General features: G+C 52.8%; 11 protein-coding genes and 1 non-coding gene across 12 annotated transcripts; 5 read left to right on the forward strand and 7 right to left on the reverse strand.

The window, feature by feature from the left end:
• Positions 1–757: 757 nt before the first annotated feature.
• BO82DRAFT_351022 (uncharacterized protein) lies at positions 758–1,696 on the forward strand. The gene is made up of 2 exons (XM_025634307.1): positions 758–879; positions 979–1,696. The coding sequence occupies exons 1-2, from the start codon at positions 862–864 to the stop codon at positions 1,354–1,356; spliced, it is 396 nt and encodes a 131-aa protein (XP_025495892.1). The 5' UTR covers positions 758–861; the 3' UTR covers positions 1,357–1,696.
• BO82DRAFT_351023 (uncharacterized protein) lies at positions 1,693–2,863 on the reverse strand. Its single transcript, XM_025634308.1, has one exon. The coding sequence runs from the start codon at positions 2,600–2,602 to the stop codon at positions 1,901–1,903; it is 702 nt and encodes a 233-aa protein (XP_025495893.1). The 5' UTR covers positions 2,603–2,863; the 3' UTR covers positions 1,693–1,900.
• A 1,398-nt stretch (positions 2,864–4,261) lies between these two features.
• Positions 4,262–5,992, forward strand: BO82DRAFT_398565 (uncharacterized protein; the record flags this gene model as incomplete). The annotated part of the gene is made up of 1 exon (XM_025639037.1): positions 4,262–5,992. One exon carries the CDS (start codon positions 4,262–4,264, stop codon positions 5,990–5,992), a length of 1,731 nt encoding a protein of 576 aa, XP_025495894.1.
• Positions 5,993–6,208: 216 nt separating this feature from the next.
• On the reverse strand, positions 6,209–7,775 carry BO82DRAFT_165737 (uncharacterized protein). Its single transcript, XM_025630297.1, has 3 exons — positions 7,069–7,775; positions 6,568–7,004; positions 6,209–6,494 (listed from the first exon to the last, which is right to left on the reverse strand). The coding sequence occupies exons 1-3, from the start codon at positions 7,356–7,358 to the stop codon at positions 6,391–6,393; spliced, it is 831 nt and encodes a 276-aa protein (XP_025495895.1). The 5' UTR covers positions 7,359–7,775; the 3' UTR covers positions 6,209–6,390.
• A 1,716-nt stretch (positions 7,776–9,491) lies between these two features.
• On the forward strand, positions 9,492–10,348 carry BO82DRAFT_165751 (Rcat domain-containing protein). Its single transcript, XM_025630298.1, has 2 exons — positions 9,492–9,731; positions 9,805–10,348. The coding sequence occupies exons 1-2, from the start codon at positions 9,646–9,648 to the stop codon at positions 10,226–10,228; spliced, it is 510 nt and encodes a 169-aa protein (XP_025495896.1). The 5' UTR covers positions 9,492–9,645; the 3' UTR covers positions 10,229–10,348.
• Positions 10,349–11,150: 802 nt separating this feature from the next.
• Positions 11,151–11,221, forward strand: BO82DRAFT_t53. Its single transcript has one exon. It is a non-coding gene; the product is annotated as a tRNA-Gly (tRNA).
• A 246-nt stretch (positions 11,222–11,467) lies between these two features.
• Positions 11,468–14,971, reverse strand: BO82DRAFT_327454 (glycoside hydrolase family 35 protein; the record flags this gene model as incomplete). Its single annotated transcript, XM_025632964.1, has 9 exons — positions 14,767–14,971; positions 14,631–14,707; positions 14,275–14,577; positions 13,955–14,221; positions 13,892–13,907; positions 13,749–13,844; positions 13,567–13,701; positions 12,845–13,514; positions 11,468–12,801 (listed from the first exon to the last, which is right to left on the reverse strand). The coding sequence occupies exons 1-9, from the start codon at positions 14,899–14,901 to the stop codon at positions 11,468–11,470; spliced, it is 3,033 nt and encodes a 1,010-aa protein (XP_025495897.1). The 5' UTR covers positions 14,902–14,971.
• Positions 14,972–16,227: 1,256 nt separating this feature from the next.
• BO82DRAFT_274749 (general substrate transporter) lies at positions 16,228–17,813 on the reverse strand (the record flags this gene model as incomplete). The annotated part of the gene is made up of 3 exons (XM_025631098.1): positions 16,228–16,473; positions 16,545–16,919; positions 16,998–17,813. 3 exons carry the CDS (start codon positions 17,811–17,813, stop codon positions 16,228–16,230), a joined length of 1,437 nt encoding a protein of 478 aa, XP_025495898.1.
• A 275-nt stretch (positions 17,814–18,088) lies between these two features.
• BO82DRAFT_422598 (Zn(II)2Cys6 transcription factor) lies at positions 18,089–20,540 on the reverse strand (the record flags this gene model as incomplete). The annotated part of the gene is made up of 5 exons (XM_025640213.1): positions 18,089–18,975; positions 19,030–19,539; positions 19,592–20,234; positions 20,305–20,433; positions 20,491–20,540. 5 exons carry the CDS (start codon positions 20,538–20,540, stop codon positions 18,313–18,315), a joined length of 1,995 nt encoding a protein of 664 aa, XP_025495899.1. The 3' UTR covers positions 18,089–18,312.
• Positions 20,541–21,534: 994 nt separating this feature from the next.
• Positions 21,535–22,248, forward strand: BO82DRAFT_429198 (uncharacterized protein; the record flags this gene model as incomplete). Its single annotated transcript, XM_025640510.1, has 1 exon — positions 21,535–22,248. One exon carries the CDS (start codon positions 21,535–21,537, stop codon positions 22,246–22,248), a length of 714 nt encoding a protein of 237 aa, XP_025495900.1.
• Positions 22,249–22,317: 69 nt separating this feature from the next.
• BO82DRAFT_351028 (uncharacterized protein) lies at positions 22,318–23,160 on the reverse strand. Its single transcript, XM_025634309.1, has 2 exons — positions 22,938–23,160; positions 22,318–22,849 (listed from the first exon to the last, which is right to left on the reverse strand). Exons 1-2 carry the CDS (start codon positions 23,052–23,054, stop codon positions 22,679–22,681), a joined length of 288 nt encoding a protein of 95 aa, XP_025495901.1. The 5' UTR covers positions 23,055–23,160; the 3' UTR covers positions 22,318–22,678.
• A 965-nt stretch (positions 23,161–24,125) lies between these two features.
• Positions 24,126–25,272, reverse strand: BO82DRAFT_380779 (glycoside hydrolase family 28 protein; the record flags this gene model as incomplete). Its single annotated transcript, XM_025637786.1, has 2 exons — positions 24,126–24,584; positions 24,643–25,272. 2 exons carry the CDS (start codon positions 25,270–25,272, stop codon positions 24,126–24,128), a joined length of 1,089 nt encoding a protein of 362 aa, XP_025495902.1.
• Between the last annotated feature and the right edge of the window lie 951 nt (positions 25,273–26,223).

The following is a 26,223-nucleotide window of genomic DNA, read 5'->3' on the forward strand; positions in this document are numbered from 1 at the left end:
ATCTACCCTTATAACTTTCCTATCATCTCTTTGTGTCTCCTATCACCCTCAACCCTACTCCTCCCTGCTCCTTTGATGGGAAGGAAGCCAATATACACGGGTATTGGTTACCCCCCGTGAAAACCGTGCGGTTGTTTGTTGGGACCGGCTTTGGGGCTGGTCTGTTTCCTTCCTGTGTAATCAATTTCATCTATTTCCTTTTTCTTGTCATACCTTTTTCTTCCTGAATCCGTTGTTGATGAACCTGGCGAAAACGATAGCGTTTAGCGAATCTAATTGCAGCGTGAAGTGGTTTTGGTGAATGGATCGCTGTAGATTAGGATACTGCGTCGGTGTAAAGTCATGTTCTAGATGGCGGTAGGGATGGAATGCCCCAGATTTGCGATAAGATAAGAGGGGTGTCGGGTGTCATGAACCCTCGGGAGACCTGCAGACCCGTCAAGATCAGCAGTATGCCAGTAATGCATGGATGTTCCTGTTAAGCAACTCAGAAGCACGTAAAAAAATCCCAGCCACCAAAGAATGAGCTGCCAATAGATCCCCCCTAAGCTAAAAATAGCACCGCCACACTTCCACGATTCCACGACTCCTGCTGCGCCATCGTCCCAAGACCCAAGACCCAAGAAACGAGGCCGAGGAATTACGTGGAGATCCGCCCAATCGGTTGCCTAATCCGGGATCCCGCCAAGGGAGTCCGCGGCTGCCATGGCATTTTCCGACTTTCTCCTCTTCTTCTGTCTCTCTTCCTCCTGAACATCTCCTACAGCCTTGCTCTTTCGCATATCTCACCCCCTGGACAGCTACTCTTCTATCCGATAGAACCGGATCCCTCTCATCGTCTCACCAGGGCAAATCACAAAGATGTCTTACAACAAACCCGTACGTTCCCAGCCTTATCCCCAACCCCAACCCCAGCCCCATCCCTACTCCACCTCACTCAAACTCAACAAACCTACACCATCCTAACCCAAGAAAAAGGACAACCCACCCCCCTCCTACCCCTCTCCCGTCCACGACGCCGGACCCTACCACTATCAACAGCAACAACAGCAAGGCTACCCACCCCCGCAAGGCGGCGCCTCCCAGGACTATTACAATCAGAGCGGCTACCCCCCACAGCAAGGCTACGGCCCCCCTCCGCACGGCGGTGGCGGCTACTACCCCCCTCCGCAGGGCTATCCGGGCTCGCCGCCCCCGCAGCAACAGCAGCCGATGTACTATCCGCAACAGCAACCGCCGCCGCCGCAGGGATACTATGCGGGCGGGGATCGGGGCGGCGGGTCGTCCGGTGGGGGCATGTGTGCGGGCATCATGGCGGCGTTGGCGTGTTGTTGTTGTTTGGATATTTTGTTTTAGGGTGGTTGACTCTTAGCCTGGAGGTCGATGATGGATGGGTGGGTTGGTGTGGGTGCTGGATGGATGGATGGATGGATGCCTTTATACCAACTCTTATTTATATGGGGATGGGTGGGGGTGTTGGGCGCGGGCGCTGCGTTTCTTTTGGCTGGCTGTGAGCATTGGGCTGTGCTTGTTTTGGGGTTTGGGTCTGCGTTGGTTGGTCTCAAACGGTTCTTGGTGTTTTGGGTTTTTACTTTTACTGTGGGAATTGCTGTTCTTGCTCTGGGTTGAGATGGAATGCTATACCACACCTTACCTTACTCTATTGACAATCGCCATATTGATATTCAAACATCAACCGTCATCATTATCATTAAGCCCAATCACTAAACTCTTCATGTGAATGCAGCATATCTCATAAATCATGCATCTTTAGACATCATCCTCGTAGCAATCCCAGCACGAATCACAATAAGGAACAACAAGAGAAAACAAGAATAAAGGGTATCAAAAACACCATCCTCCCATCCATCCCATCCCAGTCCCTAATCCCAGTCCAAACCTACGACCTCAAACTCCCATCAACCGACAACCCCTCCACCGCATCCAAATCCACCGCCCGATACCCGCCCTTCCCAGGCCTCCGGGGCTTTCGGCCCTGGCCCTGGCCCTCGACACTCGAATGCTCCTCCATGACAGTGACCACATCCGACCGCTCACTGGACACCACACTCGCCTCCACCATTTCCGGGGCCGGCGGGCGATGCCGCTGATGATGTTTGGAGTGCGGCGCGTGGAGACGCCCATGCCCCGGAGGCGGGAGGTACCCTTCCTCGATGATTTCCTCGCGTCGGCGACGACCCCCACCGCCGCCGGGCCGTCTGCTCCGTCGCGACCGATGCGAGCGCGGGGACCGCGTCGAGCTGAGGTTTTCTTCGACGATGATTTCCGAGTGCGAGGACGGCGAGGACGTCGTGCTGCCGGTGAGGATTGTGCCTGTGCCGTCTCCGCCGTTGGTGGTTGAGGGAGAGAATTTGCGGCCCGAGGTGAGGGCGAGATACAGGAGGTAGAGGAGGAGGAGGAAGCCGAGGACGCTGCCTAGGACGATGCCCACGATTGTGCCGGGTGCGAAGTGGGGGGTGTAGTTGTAGGTTGAGGGGAGGGTGGTGAATTCGCGGGGCGCGGTACGGGGGTGATTGTTGTGGTTAGTGGTGGTGATGATGGGTTGGAGAGGTATTCGGGGGGGAGGATGGGTGGGTGGCATCTTTTCGTTGTGGTGGTGAGGTTTGGACTTGTTTATGGTGGTCGTGGTTGTTGTTGCGGCGCGGTGCGGACGGAGTAAATAGTGGAGTGGAGTATGCGATAGTCGTGCTGGTTATGGACGTGGAGGGGTCATAGTCTCGTGGGTTTCAACCGGGCAACAAAGGTAGAGGTGAGTATTTGAGTTGGAGGGTCTGAGTTTGAGCGATAAGATGGAAGAAGAAGAAGAAGAAGAAGAAGAAGAAGAGCAGAAAGCGGAGATGACGAAGGTCAGGCAGTACGACAGCAGGAGCAATAAATGGGTGGCTGGGATGGGATGGATGGATCAACCGAGCTAAACAGCTCGACCCGCCGGGCCTTCCCCGCCGGGTGGAGTCTCGCTTACTATGCCGATGCCGATAGTGTAACTATACTGATCTACATCCATCAGTCCATCGGCCATGAAGGTAAACCACACAGCATGCTATATCGCATCTAATTTCATTTCACGACAGGGACCAAGCTTACATCAGGCCCCGTAAAGTACAGTCAGTACTATACCGCCTGACCAGTAGCTCATACCCCAGCTAGGTAACTTAACCGGTCTCTCACGCCCTTTTGGTATGGAGTATTGCTAACTGTCGGTGATATAGCCATTCCCGCTGGTATTGTGCACAAATGGGGTATGATATGCTTTCACTATCGTGTGCTCATTGTGCTCATTCATCCCATGGCCTCCCCGTCCAATTGTAACTTTGCGGAGCTTGTTCATATATGACGGGTAACCACTACTAATCTGCAGTTTCGCCATAAACACATTCTAGAAAGCTTCTCCACTATCGGAAAAGCTAACAAAAGCTCCCAGTAACCTTGACACTGGGCTGGGGAACACGTGCATAGCTTGGATAGCAGCCAGCACTTGACCACTGGGGGCCGACCCAGCTGCGTTTGCTACCGGCGCAACTCCAATGACGCAACAGCCTGTCCTCCAGCCCATGCCGCCCTGTCCCTCAGGACAGACCCGACTTCTGAGCAGAAGCTTATGCATCTCACAGTCGGGTGTCAAACAGAACGATGTCGACTCGATCGATCCCTCAACGCAAGGAATGACACCGAAAAGTAGTCTTCGAATTGGTATCCGATGCGCAACTGATGAAGAGCCGAAGCTCACACGGCGCCAATCCCAAGTGCTCCTAACATTGTTCGGCCAGCCAGTAGACAAGCAGCAGCAAGCAGCCGGAGGTAGAACCTGGGGCTTGGGGCTTGAGAAGAGGAACATGTCTGGAAACGCGAAGACTGGTCAAAAGTCCGTAGCGAAGCATGGCACAGCGTCCATGCGCATCTCCTGTCCCCAAAATCTGGAATTCTGATTAGGAAAGATCAAGAGCCCTCTCCTATGTCATCCAGCACGAACCGGAGGAGTTGTGGGGAAAGGTCCGCCCGAAGTAGTTATCGGTCAACTTTCCTCATTCTGGCCCAAGCATCAAGCTCACAGGAAGTCTTCCTTACCTCCGTCCTCCCTCTTTCCTCCCTCCTCCATCCACCACCACCCCTATCAAAACAACCTAACTCTTGCTCAAATCCACGAGAAAGTAATTGCTGAAGTAGTACTAACCCCTAGCACCACAAAACTCGCAATTCCATCCCCAACTAACCACCCACCTCACTCTCAAGCTCATCCAATATGGCCAATGCACCCACTCACCCAGACACCCGCGAGAGCGGAAACTCCCTCCCAATGTTTCTCTCAGAGCCAGAATATACGGCTGAGGAGAGGGCGCTGCTGGATGAGCCATTCCCCCCAAACTGGGCAAATATCAGTACCGTATACTTCCGCAACTGCGAGCTGTGTTCTGCCTACCACCCGCCAACAGGCCCAAGCAGGCTCATCTACCGCTGTGCAAGACCTGCATGTCGGGCCCTCTACCATCTAGAATGTCTCGAGGAGATTCTCACTAAGTTTACTGAGCAGGGTAGCCTCCTCGTGCCCATGGAATGTCTTCGCTGCGGCACCGGCTGGGATCTTGACTCTGACTTTGAGGAGCCGGAGCATCGCCGCAAGCTCTGGTGCCTTGGTGAGTTACGGCGAAAGACTATACAGCAGCTGCGGCAGGGGCGGCTTCAAGAGAAGCGGCTTCAGCAGGAGCTGCTTGACCAGAAACAGCTTCAGCAGCAGACGCGGAATCATTCTCAGATACAGCAGCAATACTGTCAATCCCAGCCCCGACAGCAGATACAAGTGCTTCCTCAGCAGTGTCAGCCTCCTCCACCCCCGGAGCAGAATAATCAGCAAATGCAGCACCAACAGCAGGTGCAGGTGCATTCCCTGCAGTGTCGGCCTCCTCAGCCCCGGCAGCAGGAGCAGCACTGTCAGCCTCAGCTTAAGCAGCAGATGCAAGTGTCTGCTCAGCCCCAGCAGCAGCCTCCTCAGCAGCAGCAGAAGGTACAGGTACAGGTAAAGCCTCTGCAAGTTCGACCTCCTCAGCACCAGGGGCAGAACCAGCAGCAACTACAGGCATATCATCTGCGGGGTCAGCTTCCTCAGCACCAGCAGCAACAGATACAGCTGCATCCTCAGCAGTATTCCCAGGCACCACAAAATTACCAGCAGCTTCACCAGCAGCAACCTCAGCCCCTGCTCCAGTACCAGAGCCTGCGGCAGATGCAACCTCAGCATCAGCTACAGAACCAGCAAAAGCTATATAAAGCTCAGTGCCAGCAGCTGCAGATGCAATATGAACTTTCAATGCTGCTACAGCATCAACGGCAGGTGCAGCATCCAATTCAGATGCCACAGCAGCTTCAGATACACCAGCACCCACAAATACAGCAGCAGCAGGTACAACATCATCCTCAGATGCTGCAACAGCATCAGCGGCCGGCACAGCATTCAATTCAGATGCAACACCCTCCCCAGATGCAGCAGCAGTGTCCCCAGCAGGCGCAGCAGCCGCTTCAAAGACAACATAATCCTCAGCTACACCAGCAGCTGCACCCGCTGCATCAGCAACAACCCCCTACCAAGCGCAAGCCCCATCGCACTGCACCGAAAATGGCGCCATCAGCGAAGAAACCCCGTAGGAACAGGCCTGATCCCCCGCGTGGTCAAACGATCATACCAATGAGCTTCGCTGTAATAGGAGACCGCATCCATTGCACCTTTGTAGAAGACGGGATGCCATGTCACCTGCATTACGGGAGCGACGATAGTCTGCGGCGGCATCACCGCAACATCCACGATGACAGTCTTCCTTGCCCTCACTGCCACAGTGGGTGGTCTACCGACGCAAGACTATCTAGACATCTCGCGGAAGTGCATGGGGTGACTGCTGTGCGGCGAGTGACACCTAGTCACGGGGCGACTCCTGTGCCTCAGACTCCTTTGCGTAGGATAGCACCTAAGCAGGGGAGGTAAGAGACGGCCCCCCCGGACTGGAGCCGAGACCAGAAGCATGCTGGTTTCGCGTAGAATGGCACGTAGTTTTCTCTTTCTCGTTTTATCAGCTTATCGAGACACCCGATCTAGTCTAGTTGACAGGATAATCTGATTTAAGCTTTAAGTCGCCACTTGGCTACATTTAACTCTACTGCAACGTATTCTCGACGTAAAAGTAGTCCTCAATTGAGATTACTGTAAAGGAAAATTCGGTTTAGATGTTCCTTCACTCTAACCTTACACCTCCCTCTCATTTAGCTATTCCAAGTGCATCCATTAAGCCTAAAGTGAACTTGTCATCGCATACTAGCCCCAGCCTCAGTGATCTTCGATCTTCAAGCAACAAGCGACTTTCATCCAAACAACCCTCAACACCATCAAAGCTGCCCCAGACTGAACTCCAGACGACCCCCCGACGCTTTGACCGTGAACCTGGCGAAGTCATCTTTGAACACCACATGCAGCAAATTCTCACAACTCCCTATACACAAACCAGTTAGCCCACTTCCCCATCCCCACACCACCAAGCCCAGCAAGCTCCCGTGGAAACATACCTTGCACCCTCCCCTGCTCCACGGCACAGAGCAGCACCACCCAATGCCGAATCTTGCCCCGCTCCATCAACCCTCCACACTGCCGCGCGATGGCGCGCAGGTCGAAACACGCGGCGAACCCATGCAGCAGCTCGATGCGCCAGCCCACCGCTGGGATCTCGACCGCCGTGCGCGCGCCCGTGGTGCGCGTCCAGTCGCGGGTGACCGCGCCGCCGAAGCTGTTCTGACCCCAGCAGCACTGGTAGAACTCGTCCTGGAACAGATCGGCCCGGGCCCGGACGCGGCCCGCGGGGCCCCGGCGGCTGGCGAAGGTGTTCTGCAGGGACTCCCGGGGCAGGGACTGCAGGATGCGGATGCAGAATTCGCGGATCTCTGGCCCGCCGCCGACGCCTTGGAAGCTGGGTTGGTCGCCGCCGCTGTGTTCGTATTCGAGGAAACTGGGGGTTGGGGTTGTTAGTGTTGGGTGGATGGAGGGAGAGGGGTAATGGGGATGTGGCTCACCGGGCATGGAGGTTGGAGGGGAGAACGCAGTAGACCTTGTCGGCGAAATCGAGGAAGGTGTACAGGAATCCGAACTTGACGCAGAACTTCAGATCTTTGTCCTTGTGGTTGAAGCGGATGTTGCCTTGGCGAAGAACCCGAAGCAGGATGTCGATCATGGCTTGGGTCAGGATCCCGTTGGTCATGTACTTCGATGGCAGGCTTTTCCCGGCGGGCTGGTATCGGGTGAATTCGAGGGCGTCGTTGCTGCTTAGGAACTCGCGGAACTCGTCGGTAGGGGGCGACAACATATCTTTGTAGATGTATTGTTGGAAATCTCTCCCTGCGTACTGTTGAGAGTTAGCACCGAGAACGAAGGGAGGTTCAATTGGGCTGCACTCACTGCGCGTATATATGCCAGCAAAGCTGCGACCATTCCAGGGTGTCCGTCTGTCAGCGACATCAAACACTCCCGACCGTTTTGGGACAGTTCAGGGCAGCCGGTCGTAGCACTGTACTTCTTAACCACGTCCTGTAGCTCGGATTGGGTGTAGAATACGGAATACATGGAGCTCGGCCAGTACGGCAGAAGGGTGACTGTCCGTGATGGCTTGAAGAGCGGCCGACGTGTGCTGAAGCGCGCCTCGAGGGACCCAGTCCTCAAACACTCATGTGAGAAGAACAAACAAAAACGAGGGCCATGCTGCTTGCCGAATCGGGCATCCACAATCTCGGACCAGATGTCGAAATCACCGTAGGTCTCGTGTGCGTCATCCAAGATGAAAACCAGCCCGCTGTTATGATCGCTCTGAAGCTCGGCTTGCACCTCGTCCTTACAAAGGCCCTGCTCATAAGCCGCTTGAACCAGGTATTCCACGGCAGGCAACGAGCTACCGTTCTTTTTCCAGCCTTTCACGAAGATGACCTTGCGCGTCTGGCGAAGGAAGTCCCGGAGCAGAAGCGCGAGGGTCGTCTTGCCTGAAACAGGTGTGCCTTGTACAAAGACGACATGTTTCGTGTCAAGCTCTTGTGCGATTCCAAGCAATGTCTCAGTTCGCGCACAGATCTCAGGTCCTTTGTGTATGTCCGGCTGTGGTGCCGATGCTGGCATAGGGTGTTGTTGCTTAACTAGATTTTTAAAAGACACTTAACGGACAAGTCTCTTAATGGTTTTCTGAGTAACTTACTTTCGGTGTATTCCAGGTGCTTGCTGAGTGAGTGATGGCATTCAGTGCATAAGGCTTCCTGATCAATAGCAGACACAGAGGACTCATTGATGCCCATCTGACAGATACACATGTAGCCTTTGTGTAATCCCTGGACAGTACACTTTCCAAATAGTGTCTTGACCTTCTTCAGATCCGTTGGTATGGTTGCTGCCGAGGATGTCGGAGTAAAGACACCAGACCCTTCTGATGAGGACTTCTCCATGGCTTGGGATGACATTATTGGGTTATTCTGTAGAAGTGAGAGAGAAATTAAGATGGAAATGACTCTGCAGGGATATTGATGGGCTTCTCTGAACAAAAATGGTCAGCTTCACATCTTGGGGTGGACAGATCAATGGTTAGGAAGATTGAACCCGGAATGTTTCTCCGTGAAAGTGAGAGTTGCAGGAAATGAAGTGAGAACGAACAGATGGCTGGGTGTCATAGGAGGAAGTGAAGTTCCGGGGAAGCAATGTTAAGTAAATGCGAATGCCTGGTGGGATGCGTTGATGTGTTCATGATGACTGCTGGTCTCCGATCGCTGCAAACACACTCCGACACTGCCCACGGCGTTGAATTCTGATTACCCACCTTGCATCTCTCATATCGACAAAGATTCAGAATGTACCATACGAAAAAAGGGAACTCTCAGAAACTGTGAATGGACAGCCTCGCCCCAAGCCTCAGTGGCAGGCCCCCTCTTTCCTTTTCCTCTTCCTCTTCCTCTTCCTTTTGCTCTTCCTCCTTCTTCTACCTCTTCTGCCTCTTCCTCTTAGTCGTCTTCTGCTTCCTTTGCTTCCTCTGCTTCATCGTCTATTATTTCTTCTCCTTCTTTCTCTCTGTCTTCTTCTTTCTCATCGTCCTCTTCCATCAAGACATCAACAGCATCACAGCCTCTATCAGCAGAAAAGCCGACTTCCTGATCCAAGCTCTCACAGAGGCCAACTCAGTCCGCCAGGGATTGCAAAGATCCTCAATGACAGCGCCGCGTCATTGTACAGCCTGCTCGGAAGACTTAAGCCAAGCCAAAGTGGCACGCGCACCTTGTCGGCATGAATACTGCTCATCTTGCCTGGAACGCTACTTCCAGTCCTCTCTATCCGAGGGGGGCCGGTTCCCTCCGAGATGCTGCGGCCAGCCCTTTGACATAACCGCTGTCGGCCAACACCTCACATTTGAGACCCTCCGGCGCTACGAGAAGAAGAGGGCTGAATTCGAGACTCCGAACAAAGTATACTGCTCTCGGGGGCGGTGTTCTGCCTTCATTCCCCCATCTTGGATCGTCAACACCCGGGCAAGTTGTCCCAGCTGTGGCCACAACACTTGTGCAAGCTGCAAGGAACCGTTCCACACGGGAAACTGCCCGGCCAACACCGACTACGAACGACAGATGAGCGCCGCGAGGAGGTTCGGATGGCAAACATGTCCTCGTTGCGGGCGACTCGTGGAGCTGGATTCCGGGTGCCATCATATGATGTTAGTCAGGCCCTCTCAGAATCCCCCTTTTTCTCCGCTGCTCCGATACTGACCAGAACGTGGCCCTTTTTAGGTGCCTTTGTGGGGTCGAATTCTGCTACTTCTGTGGTCAAGTCTGGAAGACCTGCAGGTGTACCGTTCCGCTGGACCCCAGGGCTGAGGCGTATGAGCGGATCATCGAGCGCACGGGGAACATCCCCCCTGGAAGCATCGGATATATAGCCCCCGTCTTTCCGGGACGTGGTCATTTCCCCCCTCCTGCAGGTTTTCCTCCCCAGCGAGAGTTCCCCCAAGATCCCGGCCGCCCTCAGGATGGTGGGCTTTTCGGTATGTTTGCCGGCCGTCCCCGTACTCGTTCCCGCGGACCTCCAGAATCTCCCAGACTGCTCGTCGCCACTTCGCGGGGCGGTCCTCTCCCGGGAGGCCCGCCCCAGAGTCCCGGCCCTACAGGTGATGGCTTCCACTTCCCCCTCATCTCTGAGCCTTACCCCATTTAAGAATTCTTGACTAACCGGTCCTCTTGTGGTAGAGCAGCGGCCTCGACCGGCCCCATCCCATCCGTCTTCCCACCTCTGGGGCCAACCCTTTCGCAGCCACCTCGCCGTGGGCAGTATTATTAGCAGCCACCTCCGCCAGCAAGAGCTTCGCCCCGGCGAGGTTCCTCTAGGAGTGTACCAGACCGAAGCGTACCATCTGGAGCGTATCAGACAGGAGGTCCTCAAATTTCGGCGCCAACATGAGAATGACTGGAAGCTCAACGATGCTTTTTGGTGAGACTAGTTCCTCCTTCACTCACTGCACCGGGGGGGGGGTCTTCCGTTTCCTGGTGAAGCGTGCGGTGAAGGAAGGTGGGAGGAGACCATGGAGGATGCGCCATACGTCAGAATCTAATTATACCCATGTACTCAGGAGGATCTGTGTATCTGCATGACTCTGGGCATGTGCATTTGTTAGCCCGGCGAGACAGGACGGAGCTGGGTGTTGGACTTGAGTCTGGAACTCAATGTCATCTCTCTTGTGTCAATCGTCTATATTAACTTTGGCGTGATTAATGATTCTGTTGGAGCTCGATAGGGCGTTGTTAGGTAGCTTGTTCATCATTATTCTCGGGTCTTTTTGGTCATCATGTCCTGTGTAGGAAAGCAGCAGAGGGAGTACTGAAATATATATCCTCGAGTTCAAGGCTCTAAGTAGAGGTCTCGATAAACCACTTGGGCTGCGAGTCAAGAGCATGATATAGGATAACATATTCAGCAGAGAGTTCACGCCAGCTGGAAGGACTGTACTAGCTGATGCTGTGCTCAGCAATGGGTTGAATCGTTGCGAAGTTTTAGACGAGCAGAAGTGGTGGACATATCGGCAGGAATCAAGATATATGAGTTTATGTTAATTAGCTTTGACTGCTAACATCAAGTAGCAGCATCATTGGTCTAGTGGTAGAATTCATCGTTGCCATCGATGAGGCCCGTGTTCGATTCACGGATGATGCAATACGATTTCCTTTTTAGGAATCCTACATTTTTTTAGTAGCATCCGTCCCTCGAGATCACCATTCGGTCATGGACCACGAACTCGGTCTCATATGAAGTAACTTGGCATTTGTAAGTAACTTGGCCGTAGATTGTACAGCGATACAGAATTCTTGCTCAATCGCAGGACTGCTACTGAAGCGCATTCATCATCTCAATTCAACTATATACGTGGGCAAATACTCGTACGAAACTTCCAGTCTCCAACTAGTACGCCCCCTTCCGAGCCTTGTACTTGGGCTGATCCACCGACTTGACTCCCTTCAGCGCCGTCAAGACCGGAGTCTCGTAGCTCAACTCCAGTCCCTCCACCTTGGCGCCACCCTCATTCTGGGCCCACACGCTGAGTGCAATCCAGTTCGTTCCTTGGTAGTTCAGAATACCCTGGGGAACCGGGAAGCTCGTCTGGGGCCCGATGTTGCTCACATACTTACCGTACTGGTACCCGTTCACATACAGCTGCGCACGGTACGCGTCAGGAGTCGTGCTGTTGGCGAAGTTGAAGAACAGCGGCACGTCCCATCCGGTTGGCAGGTCGAGCTCGAACTCAGCACTGTAGAACCCGATGCTGGGCTTGGAAAGACCGTCGAGAGGACTGGCGGACTTCCATTTCTGGCTGGGAGGTTGGGGCTGGTGGTAGCCTTGGCGTTCAGCGTAAAGACCACCCTCGTTGAGAGGACCGCGGGTCTTATCCTGGTAGTCCTCGCCGCCGAGGTTGCCCGTCAACTTCCAGGAGATGTCGCTGGCGTCGTGGCCGGCAAGGTCATAATTGAGGATACCACGGGGCGCCTTCATGAGTTCTGAACCGACGGTCCAGTCCTCGTCCAGACCGAGGTTATCGACAACCACCGTGAAGACGTATTCCTTGCCGGACTTCAGCTTAGGAAGAGTGACGGTTTGGTTGTAGTCGGCATACACAAAGAGACCGGTGAAAGAGCCAAGGAAGGTGTCGTTGAGCCAGATGGAGCTTCCAAATGCAGTACCACCCTGAGTATCGACAGTAAAGGTGGTCTCATCTCCGCTAGCGACGAAACGACCACGGTAGACCAGGTAACCAGTGTGGAAGCCATAGTCGGATGAGTATAGCGAAGTGGGGGTGGTCAGGGGGCGGAACGTGTTCTTGGTCTCAGCAAGATCAGCGGCGGTCCAGAGAGAGTCGTCATACGAGGATTGGATCTCAGGGAGTGTGTCCAAGTACTTCCAGCTCAAGCTCTTCAAGCTCGGAAGCGAGATCTTGGGGGCGCTGTATTTGACTTCCGTCGTCCAGGCACCGTTCTTTGCGACCGTATGACTGGTCTTCTCTCCGTTGATGTAGAGGTTGCGAGTGGTAGCCGGGGCACCAAAGACTTCGATAGGGGTGGTGGCGTTGAAGTCGGCAGAGAGGTAAAGGCCGTTGCCCTTGACATAGGCAGTCCGCACGAGGTAGCCTGCCTTGACAATAATGGATGAGGCAACTGCAGCCTGGGTGCTGAACTCCGTTGAGGTACTATCTTTACCGACTTGCGGTACCCAGTAATTGTACGCAGAATTCCGATCTATTCCTAGTCAAATTTATCGCCCTTATCATGAGATATGAAGTCTTACCTAGAAGATGGACCTGCAAGTCTCCAACCTTGATAATCTGACGAGTGGAGGAGACATCCCATCCGATCACAAGAGACTTTTCAGTCTGCTTGGAGGAGATGGCAGATGCCTTGCCTTCGACAACAGTCACATTCGACTTGGTAGTGATCGCGAGCTCATGGTGCTCATCAGATCCTCCGTACAGAACGAGGACCTTGCCGTCAGAGAACTTCTTCCAGGTGAAAACCTCAGCAGTTGAGTACAAGATGTTGGTTCCGGAGACATCATAGTCGACAACGTGGATCTTAGAATCGCGTCCGTTAAGACTCAGGCTACCTCCCAGCTGAGGGATTGTCAGACTGCCAGCACTGGTTGGAACCTTCAGCTTGTAGGAGGTAGAGGCCTGACTGGTGTAGTCTGAGTGTCTGACGACAAAGAAAGAGCCAGTATTGTTGTTACCGAGCAAAGGAGTGACGGTAATGTCGGAAGTATCGGCATAGCCCGAAGTGGTCAAGCTTCCTGGAGTGGCAAGGAGGTAACCTGGCGAGGCCTTGGCAAAGTTACCAAGGAGCTTCAGCTCACTGTACTTCTCCCTGGTAAGATTGCGAGATTCGGTCAAAGGCGAGCCATAGTCGTAGGAAGTGTAGCCATTTGCATAACCTAGGTTGCCCCAGTTGGTTCCTCCAAAAGTCTTTTATCATTAGTTGGCATGCGAACTTGAGGGAAGTGTGTAGAAAGCTCACCATGTACAGGTTGAGGATAGCAACGCCGAAGCTGAAGTCGTTCTTATAGAAAACTCGTTCAAACTCGTGGTTGACGAGAGCGGCACATTTGGCAAATCCAGGACCACCCCATGGGTCAAACGCGCCGGCTTGAAACTACTACTGATTAGATCTAGACTACACCATGGCAGTACACAACATACCTCAATAATTGAGTACGGTGTCGTGGGACTCTGTTCAAGATGAAGGGTGCGGAAGTTGGTGGGCAAGTTGCCAGCGGGCCAAGTGGAAGGGTTTGCCTAAGTGATATTAGAATAGAATTGAACCCCACAGCGCAAGTACATACACAATCAAACCCAAGCCTAAGCAAGTTAGTCATAGTTTAGCACAAAAAAGGGCCTTAACTTACGGGTAGCTATCGTGGCCGTAAATATTCACTGAGCCCTCACCGGTTCCCGGGGCGTTGTGCCCACTGGCAGAGGCATCGTTGCTGATGAAAGGCACCACGATACCCGCATTACGAGCCTGGTCAAGGACATATTGCATGTAGACGGGATCAGGGAACGTGACATTGCCCGAAGAGCCAGAGTACTCGTTCTCAGGCTGGTAGAGGATGATAGGTCCGCCGTTAGTGATCTGGTACTTGGCAATGGTCGCGGCGACGTGCGCGATGTAGCTAACCACTGTCAGAAATGCTGCTGTGCAAGGGGACCAAAATGCAATTCATACTTGTCAGTAGCTTCTAGGTATGGCTTGTCACTAGAGCGAAGGATGCCATCGACTTTCTGCAGCCAGCCGGGGAAACCTCCTCCGGACACCTCGGCATTGATATACGGCCCTGGACGGGCGAGAAGGTAGATGCCGGCCTCAGCAGCGGCCTCGAAGAAGGGTTCGAGCGCGAAAACGCCGTCCGCCCTGTATTCGCCCGGCTTGCCTTCCAGAAGGGCCCAGTCGACGTAGAAGGAAACAGTATTGAAGCCGAGAGCCTTGATCTTCTGGAAGATATCGATGTACAGGGTGGGAACTGGGATTCTGTTTTCAACAAGTCAGAAATGAGACGGAAGATAAGCTGCAGAAAGACTGACCGGTATGGATGGACTTCTCCGCTGAAGATCATGATTCTCTCTCCATTGATGAAAAGAGACTTGTCATCCCATGTGACCTATTGTTCCCCTCGGTCAGTCAATGCCCAATTGTCTCGTCTCCAGCTGAGCAACGTACGTATTTCTGAGACAAATCCCGCTTCGCAGCGTCAGGATGCTCGGTGAGAGTAAAGCCATTGAAGCGATGCTTGACCGCTGCGCCAGCTGCGTGCACCGCCAGCAAGGCAGCACCACAGACTGGTAAGAACCTCATGTTGGGTTAGAGCTTGCCGCAAAAGCTGTACCGACCCAGAGCAATTGGTACTGTACTACCGCACCCAATGTGGTCCAAAACAGTATTCTTCCCCGGAAAACAGGGGGACAAGTGACGCATTTTATGCCCCCCCTTTCCTCGCCTCCGGCAACCCCTCTTGTGTAGGCTGAATACTGGCTGAGCGCAATCGTTGGGATCTTAGCCGGGCCGCGACCCTCGTTTGTGGCCGCATTGACATCATATGGCGCGAGGTAGAAGAGAGGGGAAGTGGGACTCGCATATTAAGACGAAAGGTACCCAAGACAGGCATACAGGCAATCAACGGTGGCCGACCAAGTCTAGTGAGAAGATGAAGTGATGATGGAAGAAGAGAATAGACCAACGGGGAAAGCGGCCTGACGATCCTCCACAGGGGCAGTGCCCCGTTGGGTTAGACCCGCTGGTGCTTTACTGCGGGGTTTTCTTCTCCGCATCCTCCATCTTTCCCTTCCAACTTGGAAGGTTACAATTTCTTTTTCTTCTTCCCCTCTGCACTCATCTATTTCGGGTGGTGATAAGCTGGCCGTCGTGCCTGTGTTTGGGAATACCTATGCAGGAACCAATTTTTGGCGCGTGGTACCGAGACCACCCCCTTCATAGATGTCACCACAACGGTATCGCAGCGAAGTGGTGCCTCGCCATGGCGGAAGGACCCTGGACCCCAGAACCCAATCAGTCCAAGCTTCGCGGATGGCTGGACTGTGGGGTGCCACCGGAGAGTTCTTGTTAATTTGTGGATAAATTCTACTAACCACTGACTGTCATCATTTAAGATTGATCCACACTTCCATCTTGAATCATGCCACCCCACACCTCTGTCGGGCGCCTTCCCTCGAGACAAGCATGACTTGAGAGCAGTGTGAAATTCGAAGACTGATGGAAATTTATGGAGCTTGGCTTGAACAGACCGAGTTGCCTTGAACGATTTCACGCTTCAGATCCCTCAGCCCGTGTGAAGGTCATCCTGAGCTCCGCTGCACCATGGTCGAGCTAGCAACGCATCTTCTGCGCCCGGTAATCGCATCATTTTCTCCGACATTCACCCGGGCTGCAGCAGAAACAGGACCCCTCACTCTGACATTAACCGAGAGAGTTTAAAGTCAATCTAAAGAGTAATAAAACGAAATTATCCATCAATTCGAAAAGCGGCTCACTCTGCCATTGCTGGCCCAAGCTTATACTTTGCTGTGGCAGTCGAGGATGAGGCCCACTCAATGGACCCTGAAGGCTCCACGGCCTTTTCCCCCCCGACGTGCCACTTGCTTCCACCCAGAGCGTCCACAATGTCTAGTTGTTGCCGCGAGCCCGCAAAGTGACAAGGTCCCGCACATATCGCTTCAGGTCCCTCAGTTGCAGACTTGGCTGTTGGAACGCGACCTGGATTTCCTCCAGAGACCGGCCGCGGGTTTCGGGCATATAAGCCGCCAGGAAGGCGACGGTGCCTAGCGCCAAGCCACCGAATAGCAAATACACCCCGAAGGGCGATTTGTCCAGGATGATTGGAGTGATAATTGCGACCAACCAGTTCGTGAACTAATAAGCACGCGTGTCATGAGTTACAAATTCCCGAAAGCAAGACAGAAATGGAAGCGAGGAAGTCTTACAAAAGCCAACGCTTGCGCCACGCAATTGGCGGACGCGCGCACATGGGCTGGTTGGATTTCGCTGGCGTAGATTTTGCTCATGATTGCCCAGCTGACCGAATATGCCAGTCCGAATACATAGACTGCTGTGATAACCACCCACCGCGCCGCACCGGTTTGATGTACCACCCCAGCAGCATAGAGGCCTCCGATGAGAAGCATGCATGTCGCGAGAACAAGCCCTCCCGTTATGGCCGATGTACGACGACCCCAGCGATCCGCCAGCAGGAAGGCGGGGATAGAGACGGCCAGCATTAGGATCGCGGATACTCCAGAGGCCAGAAATGAGGCGGTCGCGGAAGATAGGCCGGCCTGGGCGAACAGGGTGGGCGCGTACTGGGTTCTTGTTATTCACTTTTGTGGCTGCAAGGGAAACGCAAAGAATTGTCTCCATTGAGAAGACCGAGTACTCACATACAGAACCCCGTCTATCCCCGAAAGCTGTACCATTCCCAAAACAAATAGTCCCAACAAAGTGCGTGGTCGATACGCTCGAGAGAATAGCAGCATAAAACTCTGCCAGGGCGACAGGTTGGAGAAGTGCTCGGTAGCGGTGAAGCTGCTTTCGACTTCGTCCAAAGGAAACTGTAGACGCTGCAAGGAGCGTCGAGCCTCAGTGCGTCGGCCGTGGAGGATCAACCAGCGGGGGGACTCAGGTAGAGTAAGGCAGCTGATGACCAGGCAAGAGGAGAACACGCATTGGGCAAGCAGCGGTAGTCGCCATGCTATGCTAGAAGGAATAGCAACGGTAGCGTAGCAGGTAAAGTAGCCAGCACAGGTGCCCGTTACGGCAAAAAACTGCGGTAGTCCCGCGAGAGCGCCGCGGAATCGAAAGGGGGCAATCTCACATATGTAGACGCTCATGGGTCCGAGAAAAATCCCTTGACCGGCCCCAGCTAGTGCTCGGCCTGCCATGAAGAGCGCCAGCCGTGGTGCTATGCCCTGAAGAAGTGACCCGACTGCAAACAACGCCGCACCAAGCAAGATTATTCGCAACCGACCAGATCGGTCCGCCATATGGCCGGCTATAAGAGATGGAAGGACACCCGCCAGCATCATGAGCGCGACTGTGAATCCTAACAGAAATGGGGACAGTGGGCCTATCGATTGGCTGAACTGTGCCATGGAAAGCAACGCGCCAATCGAGCCCGTATCATAGCCGTTGGAGAAACCACCAAGGGCGATAAGGACCGAAGCGAAAACATATTTTGGAGGCAAGTGCAGTGCCATGGTGAAATAAAGAAAGATAGATGAAGAAACGGATGAGTATCTGAAATTGACAGGCTGTACAAAGCGAGGAAGATGGCGGAAGAGAGCCAGCTACCCTCTGTATTTGCTTATTGTCGATCTGTGCCCAGCTTGTATCAGATGCGGGGTTGAAGATAACATTTTTGCGTCTAATATGTCATCGATTAGGGCTGACCTACGCCTGGACCCAGACACACCTGACACTTGCTCGTCAGAATAGGTATCCCAAGAGCTGATCTTGTCTGTGCACTAGAACCATACCTTGAAATAGTCGCAGCACTGCCTGATGGGCACTGGTCGTCGAGACTGTTAAAACAGGTTGTCTTTAATCCTCTTTCTCCTCGCCTTTTTTGGCCTTGTATTCCAGTTCAGGCTGGACGAAAAGGGTATAAGCCGTCAGCGCATGATGACGTTTCCTTAGCATACGCGGTAGTAGTATTTTTGATAGGAACATGGTCCGAAAGATTATGGTATACGTTTCCTAGGAAGTCCACAGAATCCCAGGCCACAGGTCGAAGTTTTCTGTGCCGTCTATCTGAAGATCGTTTGGGTTGACAAGGTTGATATCGTAATCCGACGTGCCAAGGAAGTCCTGCATGGTGGGCTCCAGGAATGCCATTTCCGTAGTATAATTTGCGGGGGGCAACACTCCGTTATTATGACTCTCTATTTCCGGGTCTGTGACCGTAGCTTGAACCGATGGAATAGATAGCCTTGGTGCATGGCTACGGGGCTCTTGTCCCTCGCGTGCATCATCCGAATTGGCGGGCAACGCCTGCTTAACGCGTTCAAGGTTCTCATGAAATTCTGAAGCAGCGAGATTGCCTTGATCGCTCATTCGGTGTAAGATTTCGGTTGCCGTTTCCAGGGCCTCCAGGTCCGCAGGGTTCCCAATAGATGGGAGGAGCCCTGAGATCACCAGCGCGATGCATGAGGAGAACAGATACTGGGCATAGAAGTAGCCGTACATTGGCAGAGAGCCATTAACCCATTCCTCAGTGATCAAAGAATGTGAGTGCCGCGCAGCATGAATGCATGCTTCGCTGATTGTGATCACGGGCTGTGGAAGGTCTTCAGAGGGTTCTCGGTGGCCGCTTTGGAAAAGAGCGTGAAGTAGAATCGGGCGGGTGGCTAGGATCACACACTGATGCTTGTGATGAGAATCTGCATTTCATTTCAAAGAAAGGCAGATGATTACCTGATTGAATTGTAGATGCAGGGAGACAATGTGCTTGGGAGGTGCGCTGTCTTCCTGACGTAACCGTACATGTTCTGGGAGCGACTGTAGCCAATCTTGTAGAGCAAGTAGCAATTGCTGCTCTCGCTGCAGGAATGGTTCTATGTGGTGCTTCCTGCCATAAATCTTGTCTATCGTCTGCCCTATAATGCGAGACAGTCGAATGCTAGCCACTAGGTATGCAGTATCCGAGAACTGCTCCTGGGCAGTGGGATCAGCAATCTCTGCTGGCAAGTCGACATGGATGTCTTCGTCGCGGATCTGCAATGGAAACCCAATTTTCGATGTAAACATCCGATCAAACACATAAATCGCCCACCAAAGTCGTACCCGGTGTTCACGTTCTATAGCATTCGTACACTGTTGTACGGAGATATTATGGTTGAGTCCGAGAACCAGACCTAAACGCATCGCGCTGCCTATCAACATATACCCGGAATGTCTTCGGTTGAGGAAGTAGGAGTATAGAGACTAGTAGCCAGTTAGATTATCCTTCGCACAAGCAATGTAGGAGACCTCGTACCAACGACAAAAGACTCTCCACATGTATCATCCCTGGCCGCTCCGGCATGATGGGTATAAGACTCATTGCTCGAACGTAGTAGTTGGTTCCTGGGACCTTGCTGGTGGGTGATGCACTTGACCGGGAGGAATATACTTCACCCAGCGCAAAGAGCCCGAAGAACTTGCACGTTAAGGCGGGATCATCTCGCAGCGAAGGGGTCCGATAGACAGACTCCAGCTGATCGAGGGTTGATTTGCGAAGGACCAGATGATAGACACGACTCAGTTGGTTGAAAGCGATGCGGACTAGCAGACGAGCCTGAGCGAGTCCAGGCCACTGATTTGCGCCTTCGAGCAGGGAAGACTCAGGCGTATACTGGGTTCGCGCGACGTGGGCTGTCTTTGGGTTTCCTGTCAGAAATTGACGCAACCGAGTCGAGAATGCTGTGCATGCTGCTTCTCCCATGTAGATGGGAGGGGCGGATGAGTCGTATGGGTAGAACCAAGCGCGATCTCCGATGAGTGGGTTCTGTACTGTGGGGTAGGTCTCTGACGACGGCACAGGGAGTTGTACAGAGCTGGAGGGAGAGCTATGAGATGTGCTGAGCGCGCGCAGCTGCTCCTTCAATAGAGAATTTTCGGAGAGGATCTCATCGATGTAACTGACCAGGGTGGTTGATCAGAAACGAGTGATATGAGGGAAGCAAGGAAACAAGAGAAAAGGGAAGGTACCTTTCCTGAACTTTGAGCTTTCTGTCGCGAACGGCATACTGGCACGATTCCCCACATCCAGCTTGCCGACATCTTGAGCAAGGCTGTTCACCTGAGCACTTGACTTTGAGAGAGTGACAGCGATTGCAGCTGTGCCGAATGGGTCAGGTCAGACACCGTACCTGCATTCGGGAAATCAGGACATACGCTACAGATTTTTTGTTGAGTCTTTTCGGTGGATTCTTGACGACAGGCATGAATACTAGAATCGCTTCAATGACCCAGTGCGAATATTCAATTGTGAAGTTAAAACAAACGAGTTGTGGCGGATGCTGTCGGCAGGTTGATCTGTCGCCGAGAGGAGAGTCGATGACAGCGTGCCTTACTCAGCATCGGCATATCGGCAACAAACCGATCCCAGATGAGGAGTACAGTAAGCTCTGACATATGTACTCCTCGCGACATTTTATAATGAAGTCAAGGCTGCATCGAGCTCTGGTTATAATGTATCACTGTGGTACATGCCATTATAAAAATGTTCAGTAACTTTAAGCTCAACGGCAGAATAATACCAGAAATCGAGCAACGTTATAGGTGAGGTTGAATTGTCGAGCAATATGATCTAGATTTTGGTTCGGCAAGTTCAATGAACTTGCCGAGCGTTCAATGATCCAGACAATAAAACCATGAACTAAATCCAGGCAAAGTTATGCAATGATGTCTTGAGATACTAACAAGCATAGTTTGATACAATGCTTCACAAATCCCACTTCCGTGTCCGGTTTCACTTGGAAACCCCTTCCCAGACTTTCAGCATTGGGGAGACTATCAGAGGTTGTGTTTTGCTCACCAGCCATAGGAGCTCTTCTCCACCCCAATCCAATATTGCATTTGAAGGTGCCATACTCTTGATTCTGACAGGTGCCCGTCACTAACAGCTGGGCAGGCAAGGTGAATGTACAGGTGGACCTTAGCGAGAACGCAGTGCCGCTACCACAACCGACAGCATCAACTACTTTTCTGCACATGAGCCAGCCTCTTGATGATCCCTCCATACAAGCAGCAGGCGAGGCCCTTGACGCCGGAGTCGAATACTGCCTGCCATTCAAGTTTGTGGTTCCTTGCGCGCTACCACTCCAGGCCTGCCAGCATAGTTGCCGTCATGAGCAAGTACAGGAAGGACATCTCTCCCTTCCTCCAAGTCTTGGGACACTAGGCCGCCGAAAAAAGCCATTACATGGCAGGAATGATATGGCTCCTGAGACAGCAAGCATTGCTTACCATATCGCTTTCCAAATAAGCAAAAAGTCTCCCAAAGCCGGGACAACAGCCCCGATTGCCGAATGGGAGCACCCGATATACATTCGTCCGTTGCGCGTGGAACGCGCCCCAGTCCTCGTGCCAGGAGAAAGCAAATTCTATTGCCTGCGGCGAGAGGTTACAATTACCCGGGGTCTTTCCGGAGCACACCAGGGTGTTCTGTCAGCCCAAGCAGTCCAGCCCACCGCGATAGCGCCAAATGAAACCCCTTTCCGCCTGGTACCCATCGACCTACAATACAGAGCCCTCTCTGGTGCCCCTCCGCCCAAACTGTCAGCAATCAAAGTCGAACTCCAAGCGATCACTTTCTTCGGCGCCAAATCTTGGTCAGACTTTCCCGACCTGACAGATCCGGTAACCTGGGGCCGCCACCAGAACCATTATACATACCCGGTATCGTTGGCAGACATGCAGCCCGGCCCGCTGAAGTGGCAGCAGAAGAACACAGATGATGAAACCTCGCCGATCTTCAGATCCACAATCCAGGTGCCCGTGGAGCTTCCTGGTAAGTTCGACTACTCTCCAACTTTCAACCACTGCTTCATCTCCCGGGTGTATGCTTTGAAGGTTGATATATGTTATCGGGCCCCGGGTGGGTGGGGAAGAAACCGAGTGTCCTTGACTGTTCCGCTGCAGATACTATAATTTGGAGATAGAGATACCCACCACATTTGTATATTATGAAGAAATATGACCTATTAATTGATGTCTTTCCCCACCACCTCCATATGCAATTTTCTTTAAGCGCCAGTCTAGATACGCTTTGGTGTACTTAATCCACTGGACGGCTATCTACCCAATCTGAGGGATTTTAAGGCCCATGAGCTGTCCTGATCACGAAGAATAATCGATTCTCTGCTTCTGAGGCCGCTCCACAGAATAGGCTGGATTATAACCCATTTTATTCTCAAAGCAGCGTTCACCGAGCGCACAATGACGCTCCCGATACCTGCTTACCACGAACAAAAATGAGTCTAAGTTCGGATTGATGCTCCCGCTTGTATTATACCGACCCCCAAGACGACATCACAACCCAATTGAAGACCACCTCCCACAACCCCTTAAAGCCAAGGCTTTATTCGGTATAACAAGGCGTCCGATCCAGCGCCGTGAACGCACTGATACACTCGTACTTGCCCCCAGCATTGCAGGCCGTGCCAGCCGTGCCATCCGCGTTGCTGACCCCATCCGCGCGATGAGCGTTGGCGCAGATGGCCGCGCAGTCCAACTCCCCGGCGCTCGCGTCCTAGACATCCCGAGTTGGGTTAGCGATACACTCTCATCACTGTGTTCCGAATTGAAGTGGCAGGTTGCTCGGGGGGTTAGGATCTCACCGAGTACACGCAGCAGTGCTCGCTGTTGGCGAATTCGCATTGGCAGTAGGTGCATGCCTGGGTGGTGGAGGCGAGGGCGCCAAGGAGGAGGAGGCCGAAGGTGATGAGCTGGACCATTGTGACTGTTTGTGATGTCGGTGGAGAGTGAGAGCTAGGTTGTAAGAGGTGAGTTGCTTTGAGCTGATGGAATTTGAGGAATGCTGGTGAGGAAAGACGAGAACAGGGGCACTGTGTCTCCTTTTATCTTGTAGTTCGAGCTGAGCAGCTGGTAAAGGTCGGGTGCGTACTATCCGTTCCTCAACTTGAAGCATTGGGCAACAGACTGTACAGTACACCACTGCTCTACCTCCGATGCCCTTGAAGACATGTCTTCTCGTCCAATGATCCGTTCTCGAGGACGGTCTCCGCGATTGGGATGGCTGTATCATGGGTGTGCAGCTATACCGATCTTCCCAAAACGGTGATCTACGCGGCCTACGGAGCCATCGGTCCATATCAACAGGATCGCTCTGGCTGATAGTGCAAGCTCCGATGTGAGTTTGCGTGGGAGCTTGTGAACATGATCGACACGATCCTATTCAATTTGGGCTCGGCACACTCTAAATAACTTTGGCTTTTGACGCTAAGCTGAGACTAGCGCTGGCGCTGACTTAAGGAGGGCAGTTTCTAGTCCCGCATGATACTATATGCTTCAGGTTTCAGCGACATTGTTCCGTTGGAGTGAGACAATTAATCTATTGGGCGATCCTTCTGTATCTGTGGGTGTAGCCTGTGCCGCGTAGTCCGTCGGGCACTTTTTGCGGTCAGGCATGAACCATATGTATGGTCTGACGTCTCGGGGATAAGGCTTAGCCAAAGTTTGGCTCGAGTACACAATCTGTGGTTCTTGCAGCTCGTTTGCTGCTTAGAAGTTGGTTATTATCTCTCATGTCAATGGTGCGGCAAAATCCTGTTCTGGGGATTGATTGGGAAAGATGGAAGGTCTATTAAAATAATACACTCAATGATCGATAGAACATAGTTATATGCTGTGAGTATCTGATTATATAATACAGGCGATTAAGAAAAAACCTATCTACAGTAGATGACTGACATGGCGTGAGATACAAATGAGACTCTGTGAGTCACCAAAATGGGCTTGTACTAGAGCAAGCAGACTCCAGACTAAGCCGAAGACGCTTCACTCACTTAGCAAGACGCAACAGAGGGATAGTTCTTGCAAGCACTGGACTTCTTGCCGCCGGTGACCTTGACATCGGTCCAGGTCCAATCCTTGCAGCTACCGCTGCCACACAGGAGGTAGACCTCCGTGGCACCGCTGGCAACACTACCGGTCACACCATCCAGAGTGATATCGGTGACCGACACACCGTTGGTAGGCTTACCAGTAGGCTTGCCATCCTCGTAGTCCTGCTGGATGACCACTCCGTAGTCGGTGATGCCGGACATGACAATGTTAGTGTATTTGACGTCGGAAACAGAGCCGGTGGCGCCGGAGATGGTCTTGATGCGGACGGCATTCTCGGAGTTGGACACGGTGGAGTGCTCGATCGTGACGTTCTTGACGGTGTTGTCGGAACGACCACCCACGGAGCCGATAGAGAGGCCGTGGCCACCGATGCAAGTTCCGCCGGTGAAGTAGATGTTCTAAGCAGTAGACCATGGGTTAGTATCAGAGCGGGGCTGGAGAAAGGGGCTGACATACTTCGCCAGAGTTGATTGCGAGACAGTCGTCCTGATTGTGAACCCAGGGCTTGATGATGTTCACGCCAACCGAATTGCCCACGTCGAATGCGTCGGTGTTGTGACCACCGAGGCTGTCGCCATCAGCATTGTTGATGGTGATATCGGTGAGGGTGAGATCGTTTGCCTCGATACTGAAGGCCATGAGAGGGGTGTTCTTGATCTCGAGTCCAGTGATGGAAGAGGAGTCGAGCCCGTGGGCATAGAAGAACTTGGGCTTGGTCTTTCCGCTGGTTCCCTTGCCATCCCACCAGCGGGAGCCATCGCAGTTGATGAGATGGCCGGAGGCTCCGGTGACGGTGATGTCCGTGCCACTCATGGAGATCAGGGGGCCTGCCCATTCCTCATAGCCAAAAGTGGTGGTGCCCTCGAAGGTTACATGGGTGCCGCTCTTGAGGCCAGTCAAGTCCAGCGTGGTCCCTGCAGGAACAGCAATATTGTCGAGGACGATAGTCGAGCAGCCGGCCTTACCCGCCTTAGCCGCAGCAGCCGTGGTAAAAACGCAACTGCCGCGAGCCTCGATAGGGGAAGCGGACACAAGCGTAGCCCCAGCAGCCAGGCTGTAGGCCATAAGAGAAGAGAAGGAAGGCATGGTGGTTTAAGGAAAGTGGTTCTATAGAGAAAGAAGACGAAAGAAACAAAAGTGGTAGAGAGTGATTGAGAGAAGGAATGAATGATCAAGGACTGTTCATCAGAATCGAGCACCATGTTGATGTCTTAAATAGTCCTGCTGTGTGAGCCTACTACAGCACTGCTCAACAGTGTGTACCCCTTTTTGTCAACTGCAAACACCTCTCATTCTGAGGGCTCACTCTACCTGAAGTCCAGGCTAAGCTTTAACGGCATAGCTAAACCTCCCTGCAATCACTTGACCCTGATATCGATTGCAATGCAGACCATTATAGGGGTTTTCTTCGGCACACAGTACAGCCACGAACCGCTTGCCTTACCTGTAGTGGTCCAATGGCTTGCGTTTCAGGGTCTCGATGGCGCCTTCGGCTCGCCTGCAGATTCCCTGGTCTTGGGTCTGTTCAACTTGGTGGGGCCTAGTCAGGGTTCCAGTCGCAGTCCACTCACTGACCACTGATTAAGCAATTTTACAAGCTTCGGCCTAGCGCTCTTGGTAAAAGCTCGGCTATTTCAATCTGGCCTTGTCGCTTATGGTGCACATACTAGCCGGTGACAGTGGGAGTTTACTCCTTTTCCCTTTACAAAACACAGGCACCAATTACCGCTTGACTAGGTGACTTATTAAGAAACGACGTGTTTGGGGCTCTTTTCACATTTCTCTTTCGTTGATCGGACCATTTTGCACCTTTAGTTAGGGCCAACCTGCTGCTGACCAGCTGATCTCATATTTGTCCCAAGTAGAAGTGACCTGTACATACAGTACCGTACAGTCCCAGTCCCTGAAAATCATTGCAGGGTGAAATGTGGTCAAGCCTCGGTCTAGGTTGGGTCTTTGAAGAATCAATCTGGAACCCACCAGTGGCAGCCGCTAACCGCATCCAGTTAGTCAGGGAAGCACGCGGAAGCCGCTCGT

This window comes from Aspergillus uvarum (assembly GCF_003184745.1).
Source record: "Aspergillus uvarum CBS 121591 unplaced genomic scaffold BO82scaffold_6, whole genome shotgun sequence".
Lineage (NCBI taxonomy): Eukaryota > Fungi > Ascomycota > Eurotiomycetes > Eurotiales > Aspergillaceae > Aspergillus > Aspergillus uvarum.

What these genes read in the sequence shown, in the direction of transcription:
- BO82DRAFT_351023 (XM_025634308.1), bottom strand. Translation starts at nt 2,602, where the DNA reads ATGCCACCCACCCATCCTCCCCCCCGAATACCTCTCCAACCCATCATC.
- BO82DRAFT_165737 (XM_025630297.1), bottom strand. Translation starts at nt 7,358, where the DNA reads ATGTTGTCGCCCCCTACCGACGAGTTCCGCGAGTTCCTAAGCAGCAAC. An exon ending in CCCTCCAACCTCCATGCCCG is followed by an intron (nt 7,005 to 7,068) that starts GTGAGCCACATC and finishes CCCAACCCCCAG; the next exon opens with TTTCCTCGAATACGAACACA. An exon ending in GGAGCAGGGGAGGGTGCAAG is followed by an intron (nt 6,495 to 6,567) that starts GTATGTTTCCAC and finishes GTTTGTGTATAG; the next exon opens with GGAGTTGTGAGAATTTGCTG.
- BO82DRAFT_165751 (XM_025630298.1), top strand. Translation starts at nt 9,646, where the DNA reads ATGAGCGCCGCGAGGAGGTTCGGATGGCAAACATGTCCTCGTTGCGGG. An exon ending in TCCGGGTGCCATCATATGAT is followed by an intron (nt 9,732 to 9,804) that starts GTTAGTCAGGCC and finishes GGCCCTTTTTAG; the next exon opens with GTGCCTTTGTGGGGTCGAAT.
- BO82DRAFT_351028 (XM_025634309.1), bottom strand. Translation starts at nt 23,054, where the DNA reads ATGGTCCAGCTCATCACCTTCGGCCTCCTCCTCCTTGGCGCCCTCGCC. An exon ending in AGCACTGCTGCGTGTACTCG is followed by an intron (nt 22,850 to 22,937) that starts GTGAGATCCTAA and finishes CGGGATGTCTAG; the next exon opens with GACGCGAGCGCCGGGGAGTT.